The 23510-nt window shown below is 32.1% G+C and overlaps 1 protein-coding gene across 1 annotated transcript; it reads right to left on the bottom strand.

The window, feature by feature from the left end:
- Positions 1-1037: 1037 nt before the first annotated feature.
- LOC120332717 (uncharacterized) lies at positions 1038-23510 on the bottom strand. Its single transcript, XM_039400024.2, has 6 exons — positions 23286-23510; positions 6994-7166; positions 5672-5797; positions 3570-3650; positions 3042-3140; positions 1038-2772 (listed from the first exon to the last, which is right to left on the bottom strand). The coding sequence occupies exons 1-6, from the start codon at positions 23387-23389 to the stop codon at positions 2510-2512; spliced, it is 846 nt and encodes a 281-aa protein (XP_039255958.2). The 5' UTR covers positions 23390-23510; the 3' UTR covers positions 1038-2509.

Below are 23510 nucleotides of genomic sequence, written 5' to 3'. Positions count from 1 at the left end.
TTCGATTTTTACTCGAAAATTTTTGTCATGACGAGCATCGCCCTTTTGCTGATGTCATGGAAATACTAGGCAATTTTTGTAATCAAGCCAATAATTCGGATAGCTGACGTTTACACATAAACTCATAGTCTCATCTCCTATTTTTGTTTAATGCTGTGATTCATTCCGGTGTTTACGAATCGCAACTTTGCTTTGCCATTTTTGAGGATGCAAAGAAATCAAATTAATGAAATACTACCTATTGTGTAGGGTAGGGTGTATGAGATGGTCTACCCTTTAAAACTGCGAATATTTGATTAAATATATTCTTGAACTTTGCCAAACATGAGACACGTGCTTTTTGTATTTAATTGCTAGAACCTAAAATTGGTATAGAAGACTTTCATAACCTATGCTCTGTCAGACAACTGAACAATTAGAATAACTCCATCATCTAAAATCTTAGCTATGGAGATGTCCTTGTCAGAGCATAATACTTCTGTTTTGTATATTGAAATGATCTGCAATTAAACAAATGCAAGGGTTTCAGACGACACTATATGGTGTCAGACAACTGAGTGTTGAATTTTATGAACTGCAATAAAATCCATGGGCATAAACTAGCGATGAACACCTTGTGGCTCCGTAGCCGCATGTACCAATTATCCCTTTGTTCTTGGTGCTCTAGCTCCCGTGAATCCCAGTGGCTGTAGCAGTTTTTTTTTTATAAGTAATGGAGATAAGTTGATTACTACTCAATTGTTACACATCACATCACAGGTAAAAGTTGTGGGCGATTACAATAGGACTCATTAAAGTGATTAAAACGTTTTTTCACAGTTTTCTTTTTCTTTTCGTCGTAAACTTAATTATTGCATCATTAGTAATTTATTTGACTTCTTCTTAGTGAGAACTAGAATATTGCATCATAAACGGTTTTCCGCGAGTTTTAATAGCCAGGGACATTAGAGTAGATGTTGCGGCAATGCCAAATGGCTCTTTCAATGCTAAAGGTTCCCGACCCGTGCCGTAGACGTAGACCTTACAGCACTAAAATATTTAGCAGGTATTATTTTATTTATTTCAACTGCTAGAATGAAAAAGCAATACATCGCAAAAGAAAAATGAAACAAAAACAAAATAAAGCATAGCAGAAAAATAAGTGCTTAAGCCAACATAGCTTGCTGTATATCATATCGGAAAATTAAAATAATATTTGTTCTTGAATGCCATCTAGCGGGAATTTATTGTATCGGTTGCCAACACAAAAAGATTCCTAATTTCGGCAATTGACTCGGTAAAACGCGCTAGATATGACATACTTTGAAATTGTTGTGATACAAATTATCCCACTTAACAAAAAATAGGATAAAACATTCGCAAAAGCATTCAAAACTCAAAGTAAGCTCATTGTACAAAAGTATAATCGTTGCATCAACTAACCATAAAAAGACATCACGACACACGTGGGTATCTGCATTGCCGAAATCTAATCACAGATAATGCGTAATTTATAATAAATCACACATTATGGAAGAGCCGATTACTGAAAATGGACTTTTGGGGATCGTTCCTACCATTTGGGTATATACTAATAAACTTCTAATCACTTAACTTTTCATTTAATCGATTCGATTCTGCCGTAAATGTGATAAAAGTTTCTGTTTTTCATAAATTTGACTGTTTTAGGAAAAGGTTATAGCAAAATTAGGGTATATATCCTATTTGGTTTTAATTACTTGCGATAATTAGTGAATTTATGATTTTTGGTCATGAACGACGTGTCATTGCTGTAAGCATCGGCATATAAGCATTTAAATTTCATCAAAAGTTCACCATTAAAAATAAAAATGAGACACTTTGTTGTACCATTTTGAAGATATTATAAAACTGATGTTTTTCAGAATCCAACCAATTATACCACTTACAAATTTGAAAAAAAAGGATATTCGTTCGTTAGTAATGGATACTTTCCACGTCATTATAATTTATAGTATAATACACTAAAGCAAATTAGACAGTCCCATATATATATATATATATATTGGTATCAAAATCAAGCAAGGTAAAGCATTATAAATGAACACCTTGTATTGCCCAATTTTGAAATCTATAATTTCACATTTAAAAATGCTTTCTCGATAAACAACAGAATACTGCTAATTAACTCATGCTTAAAATTTTGGTTTGGTTTAAAAATGCTGTTACAGGGTAATTGTGGTACTCTGAACTATTTTGATCAATTTTCCTTTTATAGTTTGAAATACAATCATTAATGTCATAATTGTCAATACATTTATAAGGCATATTGAAATGATGACATTTTTGTTGGTAGTTTTCACGCGATAGCGGAGATTTTAGTATTCGGCCTGCTTCTAATGGCTATTAAAGCAAGCCAATGAACAGCCATCTTTATTCGGATTCTGTGCTTTTCGCGGCAATGGCATTGTCATCTAACCTCGTGTTAGTTTATGCATCCATGCGGTCTTCAACGATGGCCTGAATTTTCTTTAGTAGCCCTTGTGCTCTTTTAATGCCAAAACCCGAAATTTGAATTGAAATTGCACAAAAACAAAGTTGATAGTGAAGCAAAAAGACTTATAATAGGCAAAGAAGCTTTATTAAATCCGATAGCTCCATTTTCTGGATCGTCCTGCTGTACAGCGCTCGCTCGAATCTTTGGTGTTTTAATGGAAGGAGTTTCATACTGAATAACAACACGTGGAGGCCTGGTAGTTGGCTTAACGGTCGCTCGATCGTGATGATTGTGTCGGTGAGGTGACTTAACTCGATCTAGTAAAAAAAATTGTTGCATTACGATTGGTGTTTTCATCAGTTCCAAAACCAATAAATTGCAAATTGGTTTTATTATTCATATTTATAGTAATCAAACGGTAATCTTATATTGTTAGTTACTTAATTTTTTTAAATCCAGTGTTGATGATTCAAAATGGCGGCAATTCATTGTGCCGTGCACTTTCATGCGAGGTCTATTCATTTACAAGAACGAACAATACGAAACCAACTTATATATGTAAAACATAACACGTAACAATAAATACCTGTTGCTACATGTATGTTCTTGTTATGATTTCCATTATGATGTTTCTGATTATGTTTGTTATATGTTATCGTATGTTCATGTTGGCTCTCGGCAAAAACTGTTTAAATAAAAATTGATAGGAAACACAACGAATTCTACAATCTATATTTAAACAATTTCAAAGTATAAATTAGAAAATTAACATTGTTCAGTCTTTCTGTGAAAACTACAATGATACTATTACAGCTGAATTGATGAGAGCTTGACTCAAAAGTCAAAACATCTCAATTTCTCTAACATTATCATAACTTGATGGAGGTCTTTAATGAAGCATGTTTATATATATACATATTTAACATATTAATTTTTAAAATAGTATCATTTTTTGGTATTTCTCTCTTATGTAAAACTGGTCCATAATTTTTTGGCAATCCTATAATATTTCTCAAAATTTGATTCATCTTTTAAGACCTTCTGATGAACGTTTTGAATCTTTATATTATTAGATCAGCATAATTTAAATGGAGTGTACAAGTATTGTACCAACCTGCACCCTTCTTTTGTACGTTAACTTTCATTTTCATTGTATCTTGAGTGCAGCCTTTACTGATGTCATGAAGTGGTTTAGCTAAAAAATTATAAAAAGAAACACTGAATAAATATGACGAAACAAAAATATAGGAGATGGCATATATTCTACAATTTGATCATCCTTAACAAGAGAGTAAACTACTAGAGTTCAACGCATGTTGAAAATTTGATTTAGGGATTGTACTACTAACAGGCATAACAAACAAAATGTCCACCTTTTTTCTTTCTACCGTGACTTTTTATATCACGATCTTAAAACTATAGTCAGACGCACCTTGAGTACATGGTATATTTGTTATTTATTCTTTCCAATGTTATTTAAGATTTGCATATTCTTAGTTTATTGTATTCATGAGATTTTATCCACTGTTGGAGATCACAGACACTGGCACGCAAAACATGGTTTTATCATCGCGTAGTTGACCGAGCGAAACGGTTTTAAAACTTGTGTAAATATTGTACGTTCTCATTTATGCCTTAAATGGATCATAATATCTTTTTTAAACATTTAAAAATATCTTTAAATTTGCTGCTTTTTGAAGCATTTTTAAATAATGGCCTTATCGTAGTTGGTTGCGAAATAAGATAACTAGTAATGCCAAATAGAGATGGATGATAGCAAACTTCTCGACTATGATCATTTTAATATCATGTCAAATTACGAGTAAAAGCATGACTTATCGTTGGCCGTTTTTTGACAAGCTATAGTAAAAATAAACATACTTTTCTAAAGAATCCTAGCAACTAAGTGGTCGCTGGTGGGGAGTTTGTACAATTTAGATTTTACGCGGAGATATAACAAATCCACGCGCAAATAAAAAGTTATTTACTTTGTCTCGCTTGGACGTTCACACTGAGCTGTTCACTTTCTCATATAGTTGTTGGACTAACTGAGATTAGCTTGGCTTTTAAAATATATGGAACAAGGTCAAAAAAGTCTATTTCTCATCTTTTGGGAAAACATTTGGCAGTTTTTTTTTATTTTACTTCCGTTGAAAAAATTTGTTTTGTTATTTTAGAGATCCATTAGCGTTACTTTACAATATAAAATGATGTTAATTTACAAAACTTTTCATCTGATTTTTTTTCCGAAATTTATATACAAATTTCGATTACAAGTTTATATTTGGTAAAAATAATTCCACAATTTCTTCTAAAACCACACGAAGTTGACAAGAATTTAGTCTAAATATGAATCATCAAGTCGTGCTTGAATGGGTTCTTACGACATAAGAAACGCTTTGTTTGGAGCAGTTACAAAACAAATATTTTTAGATTGTACTCCGCGATGACCAACGCCGAGTATGACAAACAAATTTACAACGAAACTCATCGCCAGACAAACAAAAATTCGTCGTAATACAGCGTTCCCTGACGCGATTTTCGTAATATCAAAATGTATAAAATTATTTAACAAAATTTAGAAATATTGATGAAAATATTATGGGCAAAACATGTTTTTCCCGCACGAGGTCAAGGTTAAAATAATGTTATTATGATTTTATAATACAAAGAGATTAAAATCAGTAAAAATCATTCAAACGACAATGTACCGGGCTTGATGTGGCATAACGTTTTGGATATAAAACCAAAATGATGGTGTGAAAAGGTAATGCGATTCGTGGTCGAAAATCCACATTTCATGGCGTCAAATATATCTATGATGAGTAGAGCGCCCGAAGGCTAACCAACACAACACTATTACCAAATCAATAAATATCAACTAATATTTAAAAACTTTAGTGATAACTTTAGTGGACGAAGGGAGCCTTGAGCAGTGTTGGTAAGTTTAGATGCAGTCACCATTTATTTGAAACTCGAGTCAGGAAAATGGTATGACTTGTATACTTCATCAACTAACCACGTGAGACTTTGGTAAGAAATTAACTCGACTACGGGCTCGCGAGTTCTGAAGTCTGGTATTAAGAAGTTGACGCCACACTCCGAAGAAAAGAGAAATCATTTTTAGATATTGATCGATTTCAAGTGATCGTAACCTTTATTTTACTTGTTGAATGGTCACAAAGCTAACAGTTGTACTTGTAAATAGTTACTCACAAATATAATAATATGTTGATCCAGGTCTGAATGTAAATCCAAACGGATATGGACTTCGTTCTTGAAATTTTGTCGTCAATTTTTTTTCGATGCCTGGATTATCACAAGTTTGAAGGCGAATTCCATCTGAAACAAAAAACAAATGTTTTTAATTAAGAACGGTGAAAAGGACAATCACTACTTCCAATTGAAAAGAATAATCAAGATTCAATAGTTTTCTATCATTTGTAAAAATAAAACTTGCACTCAAAAAATTTCTCTGAATAAAATTTTTAACTATCGAAGCATTATGTCAACTTCAAATCATAGAGTAAGTATTCTTCTTATGGTTTTTTACGAAAAGTGGGAGCAATTTGCATACAAAAAATAAAGACGAGTATTACAGTCTGCCTTTATGTATACTGTGGTTTCTCACATCAGAATTTATCAAAGAACCATTTGTAACATTGGCGCCAGATTGCTACTATACTAAAGTATTAAATTCAATAACGAATTAGAATCATTTTCATATATGTACATTGATAAATTTTGAAAAATAAATACGGCCAAATATAAAGTTTGAATTGAAAAAAGTATAATTTGTAACAGTCATTACAAATCGGAAGTTTAGTCGTTCAAATCGTTTACTTATAAAGAATTACATCACGTATGAACAGAAGATAATTGTATGAATTATTCATAGAACATACGTGAAACATTGGATAAAGCTTTTATAAACAATATTATGGCGACAGTCTACGTTTGCTATGTTAATATTGAACAAGATGTCTGGTAATGATATTGTAAAGTAAGGGTTGTTGGGACAATTTTGGTGTGATTTGGTTTCAAACAGAAACTAAATATGGTTTTGTTAGGTTATTATATCAACGTTCATGAAAATTTATTACATTTATTAGATTGTAGTTATATTAGTAATCTACCCAAAGCAATACCATATACAGAAACAATATTTATTTCTGTGACTATTAAGAACGTTTGAACGTGCTGCGGTCTTATTTCCAGAATGTCGCCTGTAGAGTTTATTTAAGACATGAAAAATTAATTTTGAAAAAAAAAGATTCATATTTGAAATTAAGGAAACTAGACTCAATTGTTGGTGAGCCATAAAATATTACATATTTCAATAAATTTCAAAAACTAAAGATGATTTCGTGAATTTGTAAAAGGTTTTTTCAAATAAAATTAAGGATTTTTGCCAATATGCCCCAAAATAACAAAAATTATTCGATTAATTATCAATATTAAGAAACAATTTTATTAATATATAAATTTATCCAAAAAATTAAAAAGAAAGAAATAGTTGTAAATATGAAATGACCTACTTCTATTATCACAATCTTCATATTCCTCTCTTGTTACGTTGAACAATTGAAGAAATACTTGACCACGTTTATTATGTCTAGTTTCTTCAATGTGAGATGTAGGGACGTAGGGACATAGTACATCCATATAATCGTCCACTTCTAGAGTAATTTGTAGCCCCTCTTCGGCGAGTCTAGGAAAATAAACAAAGTATTTAAACAGCTGTGAAAATATTTATTATTTTTTCTGCCTTTTTTATTCAATAGTGTTGATTGCTTGATATAGCTATGGAAACGAATAATTGCGTGGAGTATTGGGATGTCGGAATAATTAAATTGTCATTTCTGAGGCAATAGGGTAATATGCTGAAGGTTCCACCACAAGACATTTACATTCAGTTTTATCTTATATTTCAAGAATTTCTGCTCAAGTTCAACGTTTAATGTAATCATATTTAACTAAAACATAGCAGATACGGGGAAGAATACACATTGTGCTATACGCTTCCATCTTCAATCTACATATAACTGAATTTTTAGACAGTGTACTGAAACATACAATCACAAGCCGACTCTATCAGTATTCTATCTTTTACAATACCCCAAACAAAATTTTCACCCCTATTATCTCGGAAATACATCTTTTTAAAAGCGAAAAACAATTTTTCATCGGATTTTCTTATTTACTTTCCTGATAATACGACGGCTTTCAATTTTGAAATCGGTCGCGTGGAAATTTTACGTACACGCTTTATGATGATAAAACACGTTGCTTAGATATATATTGGCCATGAATGAAACAGCTCGAAGCAGGCTTATTCATATATAGTTCATGTTTAATAGATTGATACGGAAACTTTTCTCAAATTCCATGCGAAAACACGATTCATCAAACTACGAATGGCAACTTTGTAAACAAACGCTTTTTTTTCATTTTCGGAATTTTCAGAAACGCTTTGTTTAAAAATTATTTTGCGCTATCTACAATATTAAAATAAACTGTTAGTTACTACGACATCCATCTATTATTGACTTTAAATGCGTAGAACTGAACAGTATTTTTTTTTTCAGATTCGTGGTCAATTGCAAACAAACGAAATTTTTGTCAGCTGCTGTGCTGATGGTAAGCTATATTCACGAAAGGACCTCCAACAATGAAAAACAGTTTTAAAATGGACATTGGTCTATTAAGGTTCTCATATCTGTTGTCACCTTAGACGGCCGACGCGTTTTCTCTTATTCTTTATGATTTCAAATTGATACTGTAAAAAAATTGCGACGTGAGGAATGTAACTATATACCAACAAAGGTAGACGCTTCATTCCTTTTAAACGTTTTTTCAGCGGTTAATATTTTTACTTTTCAAGTAAGGATAGGTTACTAAAATTAGAGTCCAAACGTTTTCAATTTTATGTTATTTTCTGATAAATAATACAGCACATAAAATATCCTACAAAAAGATGGTAAAAACTGTTTCGAGGATTGAAAAAATAATATTTTGTTGTCAAATGTTAGGCAAATTTAATTAAAAACGAACGAAGTCATAATGAAAAACGAAACAAGCTCATAGCAAAGTACCAACGTAATTTATACATATAACTAATATGTGTGTTACAATATTTCCGACATTGCGTGAACTCTTATATTTATCTACACCGAATGCATTTAATGAGGTTTATCAGTTGATTATCTAAATTGGGCACTGGACAGTTCATTATACAGTATTAGTCAGTTTTGATGATGCGCGAATTTTCATTTTTAGTAGGTGTAAAATTTCTCTACATAGAAAACTGGTTAATGTAAGCGATAAGGTGCTAATTTAGAGCTCTGGAATTTACGATAAACCGGTTCAAATTGTTTGGTAGATATACTCGGCTGTACACGCGCCTTTGTTGAGCCGGGCCTCATCGGTCGCGCAATGAATAGCACTTATCACAGAAAAATCTTTCATACTGCTCGCACATTTTATAACTTTACATTACTACCCCAATTTCACTTTTCTTTATCAGTTATACCCCTAATAGTTATGAACCCACAAGAATCCACCCCTCGAAAACCCATAGGTAAATATGCCCCAAGTCATTAATAACCATTACTGCCTAGCAACCGTGCGTTGAAAAAAATCACCCAAAAGATAATGCAATGATTTATATCCACCGTGAAAAAGAAAATTACTGTTGACAAATATGTAAAATTAATAAAAAACTTGCTACTATTCTTCTCTTTCATGCTTGGCATCACGCAGTCAATCATTTTATTAAGAATTATCGTGGGTCGCACATACCGATAATTCGAAACTAACGCTCGTTGCATATGAACAGTCTTGGAGGATTGCAGTAACTGATTAACTACAAAACTCATGTAATACTTTTGTTATTGCGTATATATTCGGTAATTCGATATTCATGGTTTTGGAGCTGACAATCCAGGGTCATAATGTGGTTTCAGGATTTATTGGGGATTATGAAGAGGCCATTTTTTATTTGTAGTGAATGTATGAGACAATCAACTATCTTTGTAACTCATAGTGGTTAGCCGCTCAGCGTGAATGGAGTTTAACTCGCAATAGACTCATTTGAAATACTGAAATTCATAATGATGACGAACTATATAAATTAAAGACAACTTCAAACAATAACCTTATCGAATTGAGGTGATTAAATGAAAAACCTAAATTAGGTTGACCTTTCAGTTTGTTGATGTGACGCAAGGATCCAAGTTTGCCTTGCTGGATGGGAACGAGACTCCGGCCCCTGGTGAATCAAACATAATTTTTTATGTGCCGGCTAGCACGAAGTCTATTCCAAACGATATTATCAACCCTGATTGATATAATGTCTACCATGGGCTTTATACTTTGTTCAGGAATGAAAGTTGCTCAGAAAATCCAAAAAATGTGTTGCTTTGTATAACATTGTTTAAGGCTTGCAATAGCACAACCACAAATAACTATTTAAAAAAACATAACCTGACGGACCGTTTGTATTATCCGCACTTTGTTTGTTGCGTAAAACAACTCGATTTATCCTAACTTAACAGAATGAAGGCGCCAAATAGTCCGATCACGTTGTTTCATTCCTGGAAAAATGTGTGTCTTGAAATACACTCATATTTTGTTGATTTTTACTTTATCAGTTGTTCTGTCAATTTTACTGAAGTTTTTTTTTTTAACAAATCTTATCACCTAACCACGTGAATGCAAAATAGAAACTTCAACTCAAAGGTGTTTGAAGGTTGTTGTTTTTTATACGACATTTTTATACGATGAACAATGTTCAGCGCAAGCGGCTACTGTTAAATAAGGAGCTACAATCAGAATCTTTCCGATGCGATATTGCTCAAATTTTTACATCCTGGGCGAAGTGATGGGATTTGAACCAAAACGGGTTTACTGAAATTTGAAGGTAGAGGTTACACACAGGCTAAAATATAAAATCTCTCAGTCATTTTTTTTTGCAAATCAGCAGATAAACATTCATTTTCACCCAATAACAAACATATAAATATTAGTCATTGCGATTATTACTAGTACGGGAAAAAATCACGTCCAATTCCGTGAAAAATATACAGTTGAGCCATTATGTGCCTCCCAGCAACCAACATCCCACAAATTTTCATTATCACAAGTACGATTATTTATAATTTTCATGAATTTGATTCCAAAACTATTGTTTACATCAATATGTCTCAAAAGTTTGGTAAACAAAACACTCCTTTATTATATTTGAAGTGTATACACTGAGACTGATATTGATCGTAAGTTTTATTGCATTTCAATAGTAATCTTGAGACTTGAAAGAAAAGTTCAAGAATATTTGTATCTAATTTTTATTTTTATTATAGAAGTGCAAGATTAAGGAAATTGGATGGTAGACATAATATTATACACTGTAGAAAACTATAACTGATATAATATACCGTGTACCGTTTCACTTCCACTTTTTAGCTCAAAACTTAGTTTGTTTGATCATATTTAATATACCCAAAAACTATTACGTACTATTAATTTAAAAGACTTGTTTTCTGAGGTATACCATTTTCTACGAATTCAACGTTTGCAGTCATTGACGAACCAATAAATTTCCAACCAAAAACCAAATTAACTAAAAAAAGAACAATACAGAATACACCCTAAGAAATCTACTTAAAACGATCTAAGACCTTTTTTGAACATAAAAAAGCAGCCTCGGGTAAGCTTTCGCAATATGTGATTATTTTAAAAATGACTTGAATGCAATTAAAACTGATATACACTGTATATTATACAGATTCATAGCTTTCAGTTCATCATACCGGCATAGAAATAATTTCAAATATTTCTAAAATGCCCAGCCCAAAGCAATAAAATTATACAACGCACAATACAAAAGCTTTAATCGTAAATTTGACTTAGGGCAGTGGAATGTTGCACGTGTATTTGACATTAGTCACCCATGCGTTGTATGTAGTATTGTTACGCAATTTATGAGAAAGGTTATTGTACAATATAAATGTCAATATGTGGGGATATCAAAAAAATTACTCTAAATGGAGAAAATGAGTTTAGCATCATAAATTGAAGATAAACATCCACGGCTCAAGCTTTCTACAGCTGATGTGTTTTAGACTTAATTGCTGCTGTGGGCCTGTTGAATGTTGTAATTTTGCTCAGTTAAAGTACTGAAGCCAATAGACTATAAGGCTTAGACCCAGTTCATTACAGCGAGTCATTCACATTTAATATGTCGTGCCGTGTACGAGTCAAACACAAAAAATAAACTTTTAGTTTGTAGCCATGTGTTATGTTCCAATTGAAAATCGTCTTCCGAAAGAAAATCTATGACCAAATTACGCAAAGTTAGAAGAAAAATCCTCAACCTTTTAAAAAATTACAAAAGTCAAAGTTCGACAAACATGATGGCGAGAATATGAAAAAATCAAGTGTTGACGTTTATAGTTGTTTACAGCAACAACAAAAGGTGAGAATACCTAAAACGACACTGTTTCGGTATTACTTAATAAAACGCAAGATATGCAGAAATTGACTAAAAATTATGTATTTTTTGAGTCAGGCAAAATTTTTCAAAAAATTTCGATTTCGGTGATATTATTTTTATGCAAATCTAAAGTGAATTTTGCGATAAGAAATATTACAGCAGCGCTGATCACAAGAAACTAATAATACAAAACTTGGATATTGCGCCTTAACTGTCTAAAACCACCTTTGCCATTTTCGAGATATTTTCCCGTCACGGGTTGTGAATGTGATATTATCTATATCCTCCAAAATTCCGAGAAAAAATAGGATTAGTCACTTCAAAAAAGTTAGAGTTATGTTGCTCTAGGGCCGAGTTAAATTAGGCGCGAAGTGGGATTTGAAATAACGAGGGTTCCCGTACTGTTTATAAATACGGAAATTTTTTCTTCTCTTCCATAGTTATTTTGAATACGTTTCTGCTTGAAGGGAAAATGTTCACCGCGAAGATTAGTAGAATTTAAAATATAGCATTCAGGACCAAATATCAGCCATGGCAAAAATTTTACAAAATCGAAATTTGAATTTTTTTAATCCGATTTGTAAATCGATACAAGTAAAAGCACCGTGAAAATAACGGTAATTCTAATGTAATTCAATTGACATCAGCTTGTCATGCGATCATCGCCATGGAATGCCCCACATAATCTTCAGGATTTTGGTTCTGGTAAACACTCTTATTAACGTGAAAAATAGGAAATTTTGCAGGTTTTTGCGATGTACCTGATTTTTCAATCTTGTAATAACATACACTAATACTGTTATTTTAAGTGGTGTTGTTTTGATCGGTTTTTAAGGATTTATTGTAAAAACATATCAGCAAGACGACGACCGTTTCTACGCAATGTTATTGTTCTGGAAAGCAGCTATGCTCAAGTTAGGTAAACCAAGATATATCACAAGCGAAAGTATTATCGAAATCGGTTTTCACCGTTTAACGCCACCAAAGTTTAGGAATATTTCTTCCTTCTGATAGAAACACTTAATATACAAATTTTTTATTATGATTATGTTCACATTTTTCAGTTTCGTAGCTGTGAAAACCTGCCCGCATTCCAGTATATTAGACAGCGGTTATGAAGTGGCGTCGATCCATATTCATATACGAAGTGGGGCCTGTGATCATGACCCCTTATGTGACCTTACTATTGTCACGTAATAAACAAAGCTGGTAAACCATGTCCTTGACATTCAAAAATAAGAAACGCCTTTTTGTTATGCCGATTTGCAAGTGGGGAGAAAACTTGAAAACTCACAAACAACGTTAGAACGTTGCTACATAGCCGATAAACTATAAAATTCGAACAAGAAAACCCACCAAAACGGAATTTTGCCATACATACATACTTACTGAAAACTTGGTGAAATAGATGTCCTTCAAACTGGAATTTTTTTGAACTAACAAATGTAGTCATTTTCCTTTGAAATCTAACAGTGAGCTAATTAGGTGTACTCGAAGTAAAGTACTTCTATCAATCGTCTGGTGTATTCCGAAGTAGTATTAAATTTGTGTCAATTTACTTGATAGTAGACATAATTTCATCTACTTACTACACGAACTCTCATTTCACACACCAAGTCCATTTGAAGTTTTGCGGTTGGAAGCGCATTTTCTTAACGAACATAAAATAGGAAACCATGATTTGAACTTGACCCAAGATTTTCACTTAATTGACATGAAGGGGAAAGTAAACTTTTAGGGTTAAATAAGACTGATTACCCATTAATCAACATTTGTCAAGTGACATAAAGTAGCGCAAACGCGAACATTGTATGCTGGTTATCAGAACGTTTCATTTGAATGCATGATCAGTTGATCACAAATAATTTTTTAATGAACACAGATTAATATTTATAATAATATTTACATTTACATTTACATTATAATAATATTTATTAATAATAATTTATAAAAAAAATCAGAAATGAACAGAAAAATATGCTGATCTACTTAAGAATCCTAAGTAATTAACTGCACATTTTAAACAGGGGTCTAAAAGTTAAAACAAAAAAATCAAAGTTTGTTTGGAAACAAACTTAACAGATGAAGTACAGTCAATTTTTATGTTAATGAGATTAACAACTGTTTATCGCTAGAAATGAATAATCAAACACAGAATCAAGAATAAAGGTGGAAAAGGAGTAATTTCATAATAAGAGGATAGAAGCATTTGAAAATCAGTCGGCTTCAAATGTCTTTTTATTAGTTTTGTAGTTTTTCCAGTTTTGCATTTATTTTGTATTATTTTCTAAAAGCTGAATTTAGCCGTGGGCAAGTTTCAAACCTATTTTATTTTTAAATACCTTGGATATTTTCCAATGCAATATTTTAATATCTATAGCATTTTCTACCTGCTAAAACTTAAATAAGGAATGAAACTCTATTCAGAGACAGTATCAAATTTGGCCAGTGCTTGATACAAATGATTTTCCACCTATGGTGTAACATAAGCGCCTGTATGTGGTTTCATCAATTTGTACCGTTCTGTACTTGGCACACTCAACGGAATTCGCATATATACCGAAGGGAAACTTACGTTCACGTACAGCTTTCTTCGGCTTAAACGATTGATATAGTTTGATTTGACCAGACTGTAACAATGATTTTTCTCAATAATTTTTGAAAAAACTTCATGTTAAAAAATACAAATAAATAACAAACAAATAAATACAAAATACAATAACAAACACAGTTATTTTTATTTTTTTTGTTATATATAATGGTATTATCGCGCAAATGAATAACAAATAAGATTTCAAATTCAATTTCAAAATTTACGAATATATTATGGATATTTTGCGTGATTGTGACGCGTCAGTTCATCGAGGTTTAAATTAAACTAATAATTACATAATAAACATAATAATTATATCTTAACTATTTAAATCGCAATGATGGTGTTTTGGGTTTTGTTAATTAAATCTAAACTAGTACTGTATCGTTATAAATAAAGTACATGATATTCAAAATTGTCGGTAGTATTGTTTTGATTCAAACAATAATTTGAGATTTGTGGTTTTTGAACCGACAGAGAGGGGCAGAGAAAGGTGTCTCTAAAATGTCAAAACTTCGTAAATTTATCAATAAACTCGGAGAAAATTAGTTAAAACACGTCCTTTGACACTTCTTGTGGTTGTAAAAGCACATATCGTAGTGTGTGGGCTTCATTTTTAAATTTATCTCGGCGCTAGTTTTATTATTATCGTATTAAATGAGGAGTACACTTGACAGAGTACCGTGCAGTCAGTCATGCTTCATGTTAGACTAGTCAATTACGTTATAAAGGCAGAATATCCCAGCCTAGAATAGGGCGACGTGAGTTACACCGTGTTAACTGTTGCGCGTAAATTCTGGTAAGCGACCTGTTCAAAAATTTTCAGTGGATTTTACGCTTGGATGATTACCTCTTCCGGACCCATAATAATAATGTTACAAAAGAGAGATTGGTAACATAAAAGCTGTATTTTGGCTGCTGGGTTTAAAGCTGCAATTTAAGGATCAGCTATATTTTGGTCGTTCTCCAATTTATAAAGATAGGAAACGTTGAATTTTGCATATTTACCTCACAAACTACGTCAACGTCGATTTTTAGCTTGATTTCAATTTTTTTTTACAGTTCATACAAAACCACACAAATGGAACATGGATGGGGCGCGTTGTATATAACTCGCTTGAATTCACATTAAATTGTGAAATTGAGTAAATCATGAAATACCACACTTTTTGTGCTTGTTTGATGATATTTATATCACTAGTAATCAAGCCGAAAATGGGTTACAAAAAAGTATTTTGTAGTAAATACGGTCGGATTTATTTCTGAAGTATCCATTCAAATTTATCCATGAACATATAGATAGACATCACGTATTAGCTTTAGCCATATCCTGCTTTAACAAAGGGGAGATTGGTGTACGCTGCGGGGGTTAAATGCGAATGGTATATTACATCGATAACGTATGTAGTCTAATCCCTCTCTTTGTAAAATGTCATATCAACTATTATTCAACTCATGCGTCCGTCTGCGAGTATGACGCAAATCTATAAATCCAAATAATCAGAGATTTCTTACAAGACGCTTTCTCAGTAATAACAACCTATCCACAACCACGTATACTGAGATTTATGACGTGGGTGATATGAATTGCGAGGTTTAAGGTTTGCTACTTTGATTCGTCCTTACTATAATTCTAATAAGTATGCTTATGATATTTATTATATAGTAATTCTATAGAAAAATTTGTAAAAACAGTTTTCATGGTGTTAGTGTTAGTCTGTAAATAAATGTAAATGTATTGTCATCACGATCGGAAAAAAAAATTTGATTTTTCGAATATTAATGATAGTCCGCTATACTGAAATATGGATGGTCAGTAAGGCTCCTGAATAGGCCAAAAGAAGTATTTTCCAAATAATTAACCAATGAGAAGCTTAGAGTTATCCATTAAATTTTTATCATGTTCTCACACCGTCATTCAAAAAATCTACGCATCGGTATCCGCTAATTTGCAATAGGAATTGGATGGGCAAAATCGTGAATTATTAGGTATTAATATGTTCAATTTTATTACAAACTGTGTGCGATGGTGACATGGGATTGGATCCGGGATCCCTTTAAACATCGAAAAAAATGAAAAACTTTTGGTTAGCAACCGCACGTGCCCAAAACTCGGGTATATTTGATCTCACCATATGAAGATGAAACGAAAAATAAAAAATGTAGATTCTCGTGGAAATCATTTACGAAGTAATTCCCATGAATATATAATCAGATTAATTGTCAGTTAATCAACACTTGTTTCCCAACAGCTCATGTTTCTCTTCAGTTTATGTTTAAAATTTACACAATGAATCAAAGAATACGCTGACCAGACAACTCTTCGACCGTGTTCGTCTTTTGTGCTATTGCAGCAGACATGTTTCTGCAAAACTAGTACAATCGACTTGACCTGTATTAGATTTGATTACATCTTGAATATTATGCGTATATCATACTGTTATCAAAACCTCTTGATTACATTTATAAGTTAACGTAATAGTAAATAATATTTAAACTTTTATGTAACTCCAATGCCAAATGACAAGAACTTGAAGAGGGGTCTTGCTGCACATTAGCATGAATCTATTTTTGTAACGTTTCGTCTGACCAAAATCAGACCCGATGAAGGAAGGGATAGGTTGTGAATCTTGCCCAACTGAAACCGTTTAAACTGGGATGATTGTCTTTTTTTTTGCAAGAGAGTTGAATGTGCATCATTTTTATATCAATAGAAGGCACGTTGGTTGCACGTTGGTACATCTCACTTTCTTTTTTTGAAACAGGAATAGAAGCTTATTTGTTTATGATATAAAATCTCTATACGACTCCTGAATCTCTCTGGAATATTCTCAAATCTCCAGAGATTTTGAGGATCTAATGGGACTCCATTGAACAATTTTTCCAGTAAGAATGTGACCAACTTAAACAAAGTAAACGTATTTAGGCATCGTGGCTGATGATGATATACAGGATAGCTACTAATTTTTTAATGGAATAAATATATAGAATTGTTTTGTTTTGGTACTATCAATTCCCAAGGTATCAATAAACGGAGGTTTGGTGCGATTTTCCATTGGGACTGTCTCATTAAGATTCACACGACTGATGCGTGATGCAGCTGTGATAAAATTCAAGACAATTAGTAGGCTATTCACATCTAATAAGCAAAGTTTATGCAACAGCACAAAGTTTTACGAAACGGCGCCTACGACTGCGGTAAACCTAAAAAAAGAGGGGGGTGTCTATTTGTTGATATACATTACAGGTCATTTTTAAAAATCGAGCATGTAATTTGGATTGCACAAACGATTAAAATATTCCCGCAGTTCATCTACATATATGGAAATTAACGAATTGAGACTTAGGAGGTGTTTTATTTCTAGAGCTAGGATGTTTTTAAATTGTCTTCGCAGATGACATCATCAAAGTCGTTTCCCCCTTCCACTACTTTGGCTCTATTCCGAGGAAATACAGCACTATCAAAAGTGCCCAGATATTTAACTTGGTTTCAGAGACTATGAAGCAGATTCCTATCTCATAATGAATAGACCTTTTCAAATTTTTTAATAGTACGTAGTACAGAAACAACGTACATTTAAATCACAGGTTGAATTTACAAATTTTTCGAAAATAAACCAGTTCACACGCTCGCGTATAGAAAGTGTCGATCGTTTCTAAAATCTTCATCGAAGCATTGGCATTGTTTATATACAAAGGATATTTAACAATAATAAGCAAAGATAAACAACATTCGAAATCCGATCCCAATCTCACGATAAAGTAAATAAAAGGTGAGAGTTAACCAGTTACGTGCTTGTGGTGTCAAAATAGAACAAATATATCACGCGAAAGCCGCAAGATTGAATTTTTATTTCAACTCCTCAAAAATATGTTCAAAAAAGAGTTTTTGCATTTTTTATTTTGACTTTCTCTGCTAGGATTTTTGCGAGCAGCTAGTGCTTTCAATTTGATTAATAACCAAAACAATGAATGTCCGTTTTTGTGCTTAAACGGTATTTATTTCGACAACGCACGACGTTACCAAGCACTTAAGAGGACTTCAATTTGGCAGTCAATATTGAATTACGGCGCCTTAAAAATCCTCCATACAGTAGAAAATCATATTTATCCTCAAGGAGAAATGCTCTTGAAATTAATACCATTGATGCATCTACTAATCTTAGTACCAAACTACCTGATTAAATAGCTAATACATCGTATTAAATGTCTTAGCTTTTAACCTTGGGCGAAGCCACGTACATAAGTAATATTAAAACGTGGGAGTTTTATGGAAGAGGAAATGTATCTCGTTTTGTTCTTGTTTGTGATAGGCCTAAATGATGTTTCACATATTTCACTTTCTTGTATTCAGTTCTCTAATAATGCAGTGACGTCATATCGATAATATGACGTCATACGGCATAATTTACATGGTCGGTAATAAAGTCCAATTGCAATTTACTAGAATATTTCATTTCTTTGCCGTATGAATTATCCTTTTTTAAACAACATCACTGTTTCGGAAAACGCCCACTAGATTCCTTGCATCCTAAATCTTTAAAAAGACCAAACTTGCAAGGTTCCGAGTAAATCTTCAGATTAATAGATTACAAACACAGAAACATTGTTTCTCAACAATGCACAAATGGATTTAATGCTGTGTTTACAGTCAATCAAGATCGTATCGAGGTTGAAACGTAGTACTAATATACCTAAATCAAGCTTGAAATTGGATTATTATATACTGTTTTTATGGTGGCGTCACAATGAATTCCCTTATTTATTTACTGCATCCCAATCCGCTTCTAATCAGATTTTACATCGCATGGAATTCGCCCCCAGGGAAGATCTGGAAAATTTACGCATTTTCTATATTTCCACTAAAAATGAGGATTAAGGATCTTAATGCACTTTAAGTTGTCTGTCGTTCTAACACACAAATAAAATATAATTTAAAAGCGTGCTATATTTGCCCGGTATTGACTAAGATTTTTATTACTCGGAATTTCTGGTAGTTTTTACACGATTTTCTGACAAGTGGGGTCATAAATTAGTTTAAGCTCCTGAGTAAGCCCATGTTATTTGCGAAATCTAATCTTAGTTTAAAGCAAGCTCCGAAATCTGATCGGATTACATATGGGAAGTCGAGTCATTACAAAATATTTAAACCTCGTTTGTACTTGAGAATTTTTGATTTTGATCCAAACAAGCTTAAGCAGTGATTTTGGCATCGACGAATCACAACTGTGTGGTATGGATAACAAATTAGGAAGTCGTGGGTACTGGATAAGTATAAAAACTGTAAGAAAAAGTTTAAAACGATACCTCGCTAAATAGTGAAATTACGTATACTGCAATTATATCTCGTAAATTGTCAATAAAATATAAAAATTTAAATTTAGCCAACATTAATCTATATTGAATAATTAAGTCAAATAATGAAATTACCCCAATAATAATGTATACTGACCTCTAAATACGTCACATCCATACTAAATTTGAGTTAAACGTCTTAAATGTAACTAATTAATTTTATTTTAGCATTATAGATCATTTAGAATATTTTCCCACACTGTCGGACATCATTAAACCTATTTAATGATTGTAACTAAAGGGATTATTTCGTTCATAGTTATCGAAATGTAATTGTGAGATTTTATGTTATTAAACGAAATGTGTAATCTTGTATCAATAAATGGAATAAAGTTTTCTAGCGTTTTAGAGTATCTAGAGAAGTGTACCTAGAATTAATACTTTTCGATAACACGCTGGTCAAGTTAAAGATTATTTACCACGCTTGGGCCAAAAAAGATCATTATTTATACTAGACATTATCATTCTGATGTATACTAAATCCCACATGATCAGTTTTTTCTTTAAATTCATTCTGTTTTTCAGGGAGACGGTTTTGTTATACAAATCAGAATGAATTGAATTACTTGTCAATGTTTGCATATACCTCTGGGAACATTTTTGGAATTGAGTATGTCGATGTAAAAATTTAACCTCAAAAAAATAGTACAACATGTCACTTTTAGTTTAATCTTCTTGACGCTAAAAATGATTCTCTGGGTTGAATGATATACCATAGTCCTAACAATCATTCAAGAGTTTCTCCTTGAGTTTTGAATTTGCAAGTAACAAACTCTTAGAACTGCTTTCTTCCTGACAATTAGTTATAAGTATCTTTCTTTGAAAAAATTTGAACCACTTAAAGAAATAGCAATACACTTCCTATAGTCTTATCTGATCCCGGAAACAAAGTGATGAAATACAAATATTTTTATAGGCGTTGTCAATCACATCAATCAACCGATTCCCATTATCCAAACTCCACCCACTTATATTGTTTACAATCATCTTGAGAATCGTCAACAAGGGTTGATAGCCATTAAAACGATGACAGTTTCGAAATTTTCAGATTTAATTTTTTTCAAACGTAAATTTCATTTCAATTCATTTTTTAAAACTGTAATTGTCATTAGTTTTTTTTAGCAAAATTGATTGAATACCGGTTTCAGTAAAAATCATAAATTTAAATCGTCTAAATTTCCAGTTTTGTTGTTTTGCCGTTTGTCTAAAAATTCTTTTTAATTAGCACATGACTAAAATTATTTAATATTTGAATTACAAAATTGGTGAGAATTCCAACAAATGCTTTATTTTTGAATCATATATGAGTATCTTTATAATAATCACGAGCCTATCAAATCAATTATCATATTATTTATCTGGAATATTGAATACAAATTCTAAAATGCCGGGTTATTTATATATATAATGTCGACTGACACTATTTTATAAATGAAGAAAAATTGATCAAATTGTCTGAAAATATTGAAAAGTTTAAAATCCTAAAACAATTTATTATAATTTGGTGGCCACGCAATTATGACCTATAACCGAGACAACAATGGATAATATTCAGTGAAGGAACATATAATTGATATAATTTAATTACCAGACTTATTGTGAGAATTATTGAAAAACTTTTAAACGAGTTTAATAAATCACCAACTCTGTGGCTGGCACAAGTGTTCAGCACCTTTTCAGCACGATATATCGTATGTATAAGCAATACCAGAGTCATTCTTAAGCAACAGTAAATTAGCGACGTTCGACACATTGTTATCAATTGTGTGGTAATAATGACCATGTAATTATGAGTATCTGTGACGTGACACAGTAGGAAATCGAATAATGAATAAATAATAGTTCCAATATTGAAATGATTGGAGTAATAAGTGTGAAAGAGGATTTTCAATTTCAATTTTCCTGATTATAGATGGACATATTATTACCATGTGCACTTTATGAGATTTATCACAATCTATATATACGTACAAGAGATTGTGTCAGCGTTGAGTAAGGCTGCCTTCCCGATTTACATTAGCAACTACGAAGAAAAAAGTTCCTAACTCAAAACATAAATAAAAGTTTGATTAACCCTCATGCACTGAAGTACAATACACAATTGTTCAAGCCATAAAAGCATCACGATACATCAAACGTTGAAACGCATTGCTGATTTACAATATATACCAAGAGTTGTTCCATCTTGCAAATAGTGCAAATGAACTTCTCTATTTACTTAAAAGACAATACTTATTGTTGAATTGTCCAAAATCAAGTTATACTGGCGCCACACCAGGATTACATAAATGATTTAGTACGGATCCGTAATTTCCCCTTTAAAAGCAATAAAGGAAAGTGGTAGGCCGAATTTAATACTATTGTTTAAACTGTATGTCCAAGTTCAGTGCTTGATCAAGTGTGATATAAGGATAAGCATCACTCCCCATATATGATTCTATCAAATATTCCCTTGAAGTTAGAAGTGTAAAAAGTAAAACCTGTAAAACTATTACTAATCGGCAAATCAATCATGGTAGCGTCTTTTTACGAGTTTTATTGCTGATTTTATTGTAGCCGACCAAAAAGGGCAAAATGAAGACTTCGCGCTTTGTACGAATCACGTGCACAAACGTAGGCTAGTTTAAATTATAAAAAAAAACTCCTTCAGGCGATGTTACAATTCTATGTTGCAATTGTAATACTCATCCATGTGGTCTATGACTCATTTTTTTTTATGGATATATTTATGACCTGTTTCATTTTTAATTGTCAATTTATAGTCATGACTAATATAATAATAAACTACTAGGTACAAAGTTACTTATTTTATATCAAAACTAAATCGCAGTTAAATTTCGCCTCGATTTTTAATCCTATAAGTTGCTTTCACTTTACCTTCTAAATTTAAATGAATGTTAGGTACATGTGCCTAATTCGCCATAATTCAAGGAAATTAGACGACCACGAGACCGGTCGTACCTGTTGCAAAACGCGGCAATCGAAGATGATTTTCGCCGCAAAAATAATGATCTATGATTGGTAGATAAACTTGGCGCAATACTAAAACAGACGAAATAATTTACAATTTTAAATTACTAGGCTGTGTTCAGGAAGTAAAGAATAAAAAAACATAGGATTAATAACAAAGGAATTTTCCAAAACAATTCAAGACAAAGCATGAGAATTACGTTAATTATTATTGAGGTCTTGTTTCCGACGGTAATAATGGTTCACTATACGCTTAATTAAAATGTTATTATGATGTTCATAACACCAAAGTCAAATTTCAAGTAACGTGAAAACATGAACGTGTAGGTTTGACATTAGCTCAGAAATATAACCGATCCGAAATACAATATACTCCGTGTTTTAATTCACCTAGTATAAAATAATTCAAATTTACTCACGATGGAATTTGTACTCTGTCCCAGTATACAACATGACGAGCTGCAGAAGATAGTTGTACTAAAGCAAGCAATATCAACATAACTTTGTAGGCTTCCATGTTCATGACTCTTCTATATCAATAATTTCTTATTCCCAACTAAATTTGATAAACTTTTATGCAAGCTAAACAAGTACAGCAAACACTAATCGAACGTATATTGTCGCTAAGTGAAGCTAAATATAAA

The sequence above is a fragment of the Styela clava genome, chromosome 13 (assembly GCF_964204865.1).
Source record: "Styela clava chromosome 13, kaStyClav1.hap1.2, whole genome shotgun sequence".
Classification (NCBI taxonomy): Eukaryota; Metazoa; Chordata; class Ascidiacea; order Stolidobranchia; family Styelidae; genus Styela; species Styela clava.
This window is presented reverse-complemented; position numbering and strand designations above follow the sequence as displayed.

Excerpts from the sequence above, each read along its gene's own strand:
- LOC120332717 (XM_039400024.2), bottom strand. The coding sequence starts at position 23,389 with ATGAACATGGAAGCCTACAAAGTTATGTTGATATTGCTTGCTTTAGTA. Across the intron at positions 3,141-3,569 it reads CGTACAAAAGAAGGGTGCAG|TTTTTGCCGAGAGCCAACAT; the intron begins GTTGGTACAATA and ends TTATTTAAACAG. Across the intron at positions 2,773-3,041 it reads GAACATACATGTAGCAACAG|ATCGAGTTAAGTCACCTCAC; the intron begins GTATTTATTGTT and ends TTTTTTTACTAG.